This window comes from Poecilia reticulata, linkage group LG7, assembly GCF_000633615.1.
Source record: "Poecilia reticulata strain Guanapo linkage group LG7, Guppy_female_1.0+MT, whole genome shotgun sequence".
NCBI lineage: Eukaryota > Metazoa > Chordata > Actinopteri > Cyprinodontiformes > Poeciliidae > Poecilia > Poecilia reticulata.
In genome coordinates, this window is record NC_024337.1 from 5,237,069 (window position 1) to 5,244,969 (window position 7,901).

The window sequence follows — 7,901 nt, forward strand, 5'->3', positions numbered from 1 at the left end:
CTTTTGGTAAATTTTTATTTTTATTTTATTTATGTATTTTTTTTTTGTATTATTATTTTCTAAGCCCTCTTCTGACACATAATGTGCTAAAATTATTTATATTATTTTTTGTACAACATAATAAGCCCTCCGGTCACCTTGTTACCTTTGACCTTTTGCCCGTGACACATGACGCTGTTGCCTCTCGCGCAGTGCGATAAGGCGGGTAGCGAACGTTCCAGATTACAGAACAGTTTTTGGTGAATAAAAAAAAACGTGAAAAAAAAAATAAAAATTCAAGAAAACTGCGGCGACCCTGAGTTAGAGTTACCTTTGACTCATAATAACTGATTAGTAGACTGATAAATGATTATTAGTGACTATTGGTTATAAGAGTACTTCAAATTATTTTTGCCACTTCCATTGTTTGTTTCCTGTTATGTTTTTATTATCTAACTCCTTATGTTGCTGCTAATATCGCTCTGCTTGTTGCTCCATACTCTGTATACTGACTTGGCCAGATGTTTGACCCTGGAGGCCTTTCCTGAGGCAACCGCCAGAGAAGGACCGTGGTTCGAACCGGTGTTACGTCTCTTTATAAAATTTGGTCTTTAAATCAAACAAACACACACAAAAAAAAACCAGCCAAAAAAGAAAATAATAAAATGCATTTCCGGACCTCCACACATTTCCATAACTGATGTGATCCCAGTGGGCCGCAGCAGCGCTCACTAATCAGTTGGAGATCAGTTGTTTTAGGCAAGCTGTTGGTGAACATGGGGAATATCAAAATAAACGCGCTTCTTGATCCCAGTTTGAAGTGATTTTAGCGCCTTTCCGAGAAGCTCACCTGCGGCCAAAGACACCAGGCAGGGATTCTCTTCAGAGTAAGGGTGAACTGTAGACGAATGTCCGGCTTGCACCGCCGACAAAACACGGAGCGTGCTTTTATTTTGACGTTTGTTGGCGGAAACTATGCGGGATCACATCCCGACTTGATCAGTTTGGAGATGAGTTGTAATGGATGTTGATAATGCCCGTTTGAAAGTGCAGCGTGGGACCGCGGTGAAAAGATGAGGCAGTCGGTAACATCGCGGTTGCCGGTGTAACGAGGAGGTTCGGCTCGCTTTGTGCGGTGAATATTTGCCGGCGAGGGTTCCAGCTGGCTGGCCGGTGTTCCTCCCAGCGGCGGGAGCGGAGCAGTTGTTCAGCCTGGAGCCGCTGAACAAAGAGCTTTTCTTCCCCGGACCATTGTTACCGTGCAGGGCGCCTGAAACTGATTCCGAACTGGTTTCGGACGGTTAAAGTAAGCCAACTGCTAGCTTCAGTCCTTCAGGCGCGTGTTGGTGAAATGACTTTAGCCTGGTGTACTTTTAAGCAACACACGATAAGAAGGCTGCATGTTTGTTGCCCAACACTGATTTCAGCTCCCAACTAACTGGATTAAAGTCGCCCTCACGTCAATTTAGATTTACTTTGTGCGATTTAAAGTGAGTTAGAAACTTCCGACGGGCTCGGTGGAGTTCAAGCATGGATGTAAACAAACTGCTCTCACCAAGGGGAACCTAAACTTAACCAGGAGAGGAAATGTTCCCTGATAGTCTGCGCCTTTATTTATTCCAATCTAAGGCTTCCTTATTGTTGAATGCCAAACACAGCTTTGTAGTAATGGAGCGCCAAACTACTCTAAAATAGTTAGGTTTATTTTCTTTCTGCTGTTTGTGCAGAAACGGCAGAACAAATATTTAACACACTAGAGGATTGGATATTACATTATAGTCTTGTTCATGTAGCGGCCGACGAGGTGAAGCTGCCGTGTTTCACTGCCAGATTGTTGAAAAAGAAGTTGCTCTTTTTCAGAGTAGATGGAAAGTGGAGCTAAATCTGCTTGAACAGGATAGTGTCAAATGTTTCAATGCTTGAGTTTATTATTACTATGTTTTGTCTGAAGGATCTTGTGGACTGATTAAAAGTGGGCTAAACAAACTGGCAGGTCTTCAGAAAACCTTGAGAAGTGTTATTGTGTAAAGGCAGATGACCCGTCAGACCGATCCTGGTTCTGCTGGAGGTTTTATTCATGTTAAGTGGATTTGCTGTTGTTCCTTTCCATAGTCAAAAAACGAGTGCTCAGTTGAGATATTGCTGCAGAGTTGGTGTCTGGATTTAATCTGCTGGGATTWAATCCATCTTTACCAAATGGCATTTATACTGAATTTGGCTACATTGTGTTAGATCTGGGATCAAGCTAGAATGTATGTTGTRGGATTTGAATCTGTCGCTTTATAAATAAGCTGAAGTGAATTGACCAAGAAAGTACTGAGACAATATGGCTGCTTAAAAGCATAATACAGCTGGTAAGGTGTGGATGAATACTTTTTGATGAATCTGTGTGCTGAATTTAAATTTTATRTTTAAAATAAATTTGTATGTCAGCTATGAGAGTAACTTTGTGTCGTTCTTTGAGACAAYATTGACGTTATTGATATAAGTAAAAAAGTATGGATTGTTAGATATTTCAAGATTGATAAATTATGTAATCTGAAATTTACAGTAATTAGAACATTATCTGCTTACTTTAAAAAAAAAAAAACTATTCCTACTTCTATGAAAATAATATACTGGGGTAAAAAAACCAGATTAAGACCTTGCTGTATTTTACATAGGTTTTAAATGCTTATTGAGCAAAAAATTGYTATTTTTGTTCTGTAACAAGTATGACAAACTGACATTAGCCGCTTTGGGTACAGCCTACAGTTATCTGTTGAACACACATGCTGAGAGAAGTATGTAGGAGTGGTGCAGGATGCAGAAAACAGGATTAAATGGAGACATATTATTGGCTGTGATGACCTCTGAAGAGAGAAACTGAAAGAGAAGAAGGAGGAGAAACCTTTTACTGTACCTAGATACCAATACCTARATACACCCGTCTGCTTTTGGTATCTTCTGTGCCTCTGTAGATATGGTGGTGGAGATGTTTCATTTAACTTCACTTCCAGTCCTCCCAGCTGATTTCTGGTTTTAAGCTGGACATTTCCCAATGTTGCTTCTTGGTTATTATCTGAAGATGCTCAGGTGTGTCTGAAGGGCAACATTTAAAAAGGAACGATCCTGGTTCATCAGCCACCGGACACACTGGCTCTGCTGCATTTCTATATTTGAACAGCCTTTCAGATTCATGCAGTTGTACTTTGCTGTTGTGTTGACAGGTTTGGGGCGGCCTGTGCTCCAGTCATGACCTCTGGGAATGGGAGCACTAACAGCAGCCAGCACAATGGAGACGGCAAAGCAGCTCAGCAGGCCATAGACAAGTCCCACATCCTGACGCATCTGATCGAAGGCTTCGTCATCCAGGAAGGTGCCGAGCCTTTCCCTGTGAGTACCTGGTCATGCATTGGTCTGTTGAGGAATGTCAGCAGAACTTTTTCTGACATACAGCTTCACGCCTAAAGTGATTTYTGACTTGCAGTAATGAAGGCTGGCTTGATTAGGGGCAAGTCTTTWTTTCCAAATGTCATTGGTGGTAATCCTTCAAGGAATTTTTCTTGTTTCGATGCCTCAGAATGCATTAATCTTCTTTAGATATGYAAAGCTCTTTTTGTTTCAACAATCTAATGCTATTAGCACCATCTTAAGCTGAGCTCATACCAGCAGTGCACTATACTTGGCATTTTTATTAGKCAGCTGAATCAACACATTTCTTTTCTGTAGGTGGAGCGTCCATCTTTTTCTATAGAGAGCCTCCGGAGACGGGCAGCAGATTCAAAGATGGACGGCTTATCTTCCAAGGGTAAATGACAGTTTTCTTTGTTTTTGTTTTTAGATCAATAGTAACGTTTATTATCAATCCAGACGTAGCCAATAAATTCTTCCAACCAACCAACCAACCAACCAACCAACCAACCAACCAACCAACCTTCCATCCGTCCATATGTAGCCAATAAATTCTTCCATCCATCCAACCAACCAACCATCCATCCATCCATGGCAGCCATCCATTTTCTTTACACTCTTGTCCCTTAATGGCATTTAATGGCATCCATCCATTTTCTTTACATCCATTTTCTTTACACTCTTGTCCCTTAATGGGGTCGGGAGGGTTGCTGGTGCCCATCTCCAGCTAACGTTCCGGGCGAGAGGGGGGGTCACCCTGGACAGTTCGCCAGTCTGTCGCAGGGCAACACAGAGACATTCTAAGAAAATGTCTGTAGAGTACATCAGGGAGATGTGCTGGGAACTGTGAATTCTTCGTCCTTGAACTGCAGTGTTGTTCTCCAGTTAGTCTGCACAATGTAAGTAACACAGTGAATTGCAATAGAGTTGTTGAAAAGCGTGTTTCCTTGCCTTTCTCCTTGTTTTTCCTCATCTGAAAGGGAGTTTTTTCAGTTCTAGAGAAGGAAAACTAGGGAGTCGCTTGACAGTAACTGTCGCGGCCTTCTTGAGGCCGCAATACTCAATACAAAGCAATACTCCAACAAAGGCCGTGGGTGTTAACAGGTGGTCTCTGATTTGAACGCACCAAGATCCTGGTGTGTATTTAATTACTCAAATTAATGGGTCTAACCAATTACCAACAATCAATTCAAATATACAAATTAATTACAGATTTTGGATCTAGACTTAACTTAAATAAATTCCAACTTCCCAAAATAGAAAACTAAATTAGTAGAAATTACAATTTGCAAACTTTACATAAATGGTCACAACAGTAACTGTGTGTGCTGTTTGTGTGTTCTCTCAGAGCTAAAGGCCCAACAGGAGCCCATGTTGACCTGCGAACTGTGCGGTAAGGTGGACTTTGCCTACATCTTTAAAAGATCCAAGAGGTTCTGCTCCACAGTGTGTGCTAAACGGTGAGTCTGATTTATTTTTCATTCTGAGGTTTTTTTGCTCTGATTATACTATMTTTTTCCATCCATGTCAAGACATGGAGTTTCCCTTAGCTTTAGTTTAACGAAGGTGCAACTATGATAAACCAAAATAATGGAAAACATTGCATTTACACTASTCTGATCTCCTTTTCAATATTCTAAAATATTCCTGTAGCTACAATGTGGGATGCACAAAGAGAATGGGTCTCTTCCCGAACCGCAGAACCAGCCTGGAGAACCTGAAGAGACGAACGTTGAATGGGAATTACAAAAACAGCAGCTTGGAGTCTAAAAAGAAGGTGAGGCAGCTGGAGACATTTTATTTGACATGTTATGTGGAAGATTTCTGCTCTTTCATAATTTATATGATGAATCCAACTTTGACAGTATGACGAGTAACYGGTCTGCAAAACAGAGCACAGAACTCCTGACATCATTATTTTCAGGATTTATAATAAGGCTTAAAATTGTTGGTTTTTACGTATTTGTAAAAAAACAAACAAACAAACAAACAAACATTGTAATTTCATATAAGACATAAATGAAAAAATGAAGCTCCTCTGCTCCTCCTTGTGGTCTTACTGCCATTTGCAGAAATACAGGACTGGGAAGCAACCAATCAGAGACCGGGGGGAGGGTCTTAACGCTGTGTGTACACGCTGCTCAACCTACTAATGACGGAGAAACAACTCACCTTTCCAGGAAAACTGTTTACCTGCTGCTATCTGATGGTACCCTTGTTAACTAGCCTTACCATTCACAGCAGGCTCTGGCATGGCAAAGAAGCTACTGTTCAGCTTTGGACAAACTGTCTTCTCTGCAGCTGACCTCAGGTTTTAGTTCAAGGTTCAAATGTTGAAATGAGCTGATTACCTCGTTTCTGCCAGATTGCTCCCTCTGCTGGTCAGAATGTTCACCCTGCACACGGAGAGTCCAGTCAGTGTTCAGACCTGTCCGGCTACAAGGGAGTCCCGTCACCCCCCTTGTCTACGGTCCCTCGGGTTCCTGCRGTGCCGACCCCCGACCTCCCGCCGCTCCCCTACAGCTTTGTGCACAGCGATCCGGGTCAGTGGAACATCCAGGACGTCTACAGGTTCATATCCTCCCTGCCAGGTGGGTCTTTGATAGTTTTTGTTCCACTTAGAAGAATTACTGTGCAACAATTGATTTCGGNGGTCTGCAAAACAGAGCACAGAACTCCTGACATCATTATTTTCAGGATTTATAATAAGGCTTAAAATTGTTGGTTTTTACGTATTTGTAAAAAAACAAACAAACAAACAAACAAACATTGTAATTTCATATAAGACATAAATGAAAAAATGAAGCTCCTCTGCTCCTCCTTGTGGTCTTACTGCCATTTGCAGAAATACAGGACTGGGAAGCAACCAATCAGAGACCGGGGGGAGGGTCTTAACGCTGTGTGTACACGCTGCTCAACCTACTAATGACGGAGAAACAACTCACCTTTCCAGGAAAACTGTTTACCTGCTGCTATCTGATGGTACCCTTGTTAACTAGCCTTACCATTCACAGCAGGCTCTGGCATGGCAAAGAAGCTACTGTTCAGCTTTGGACAAACTGTCTTCTCTGCAGCTGACCTCAGGTTTTAGTTCAAGGTTCAAATGTTGAAATGAGCTGATTACCTCGTTTCTGCCAGATTGCTCCCTCTGCTGGTCAGAATGTTCACCCTGCACACGGAGAGTCCAGTCAGTGTTCAGACCTGTCCGGCTACAAGGGAGTCCCGTCACCCCCCTTGTCTACGGTCCCTCGGGTTCCTGCRGTGCCGACCCCCGACCTCCCGCCGCTCCCCTACAGCTTTGTGCACAGCGATCCGGGTCAGTGGAACATCCAGGACGTCTACAGGTTCATATCCTCCCTGCCAGGTGGGTCTTTGATAGTTTTTGTTCCACTTAGAAGAATTACTGTGCAACAATTGATTTCGGYGATTTWWAAAAAAAWTTTTTATTAAAAATTATGCACACAAATTTGAATTTATCGAAGATTTTCTTTGACTGTATTCAGGGTCAGAATTATACATACAGGTTCAAATATACAGTGTTTGGGGGGGGTGTATTTGGTCAGCCAATAATTGTGCAAGTTCCCCTACTTAAAAAGAGGAGAAAGGCCTGTAATGGACATCATAGATAGAGAAAATGAGAAAACATAAGTAGAAAATCACATTGTCTGGATTTTTAAGAATTTATTTGCAAATTATGGTGGAATAAGTATTTGGTCAATAACAAACAAGCAGGATTTCTGTAACTTCTTTAAGAGGCTCCTCTGTCCTCCACTTGTTACCTGTAGTAATGGCACCTGTTTGAACTTATCAGTATAAAAGACACATATCCACAACTTCAAGTTGTTTGTCTTGCGTTGTTGACTTTGCAGCAAACCCTCATACCAACCAWCCATGTAGCCACAATAGACAGGAAAAACTCCCCTGTAACAGGAAGAAACCTCCAGCAGAACCAGAACTGGGCTCAGTACAAGCGGCCAGCTGCCACAACCGACCGGAGGTTTGAGAAGACGGAGCAGAATGCACAACAAGAAACAGATCAACTGGTTTTGAAGTCGTTTCTTTGTTAAAGAAAAGTAGAAAGTCATTAGCAGGAGAGGGAGAACATTTAGCTACCGACAGCATTGTCTCATGCTTTAGACCCTCTACGGAAAGAAACCCCCCCCCAAAAAAACATAGTTAATAGTTTAAATAACAGCGCATATTGCAAATTGTAGAGTAGTAGAACAAGAAAGTACCATAGTGATGGAAAAGAGGTCAGTTTGTCCCTTAGCAACTTAAACCAATGGCAGCATGTCCAATGGGCCACTGTAGATGGGGAAAAAAAGAGTAAATTTTCGACAAAAAACATGGAAATATTAGGATCTCAGTTTTCTACAAAACAAGGACATTTCTGAGCTTGAAAAAGACAAATTTTGAGTTCAGTCAGAAATTTTCTAGAAAAAAAACGTTGAAATTTCTGAGTTTCAAAAGTAGAAAATGTTCAACTTTTTTTCTTGAAAAAAGATTGAAATCAATTGTAAAATTTCAGG

The 7,901-nt window shown here is 41.6% G+C and overlaps 1 protein-coding gene across 1 annotated transcript; it reads left to right on the plus strand.

Annotated features, from left to right (window-relative positions):
* The first annotated feature begins 923 nt into the window (after positions 1–923).
* Positions 924–6,088, plus strand: LOC103467073 (polyhomeotic-like protein 2). Its single transcript, XM_017305637.1, has 6 exons — positions 924–1,285; positions 3,189–3,354; positions 3,691–3,769; positions 4,721–4,832; positions 5,026–5,149; positions 5,738–6,088. The coding sequence occupies exons 2-6, from the start codon at positions 3,214–3,216 to the stop codon at positions 6,086–6,088; spliced, it is 807 nt and encodes a 268-aa protein (XP_017161126.1). The 5' UTR covers positions 924–1,285; positions 3,189–3,213.
* Positions 6,089–7,901: the final 1,813 nt, after the last annotated feature.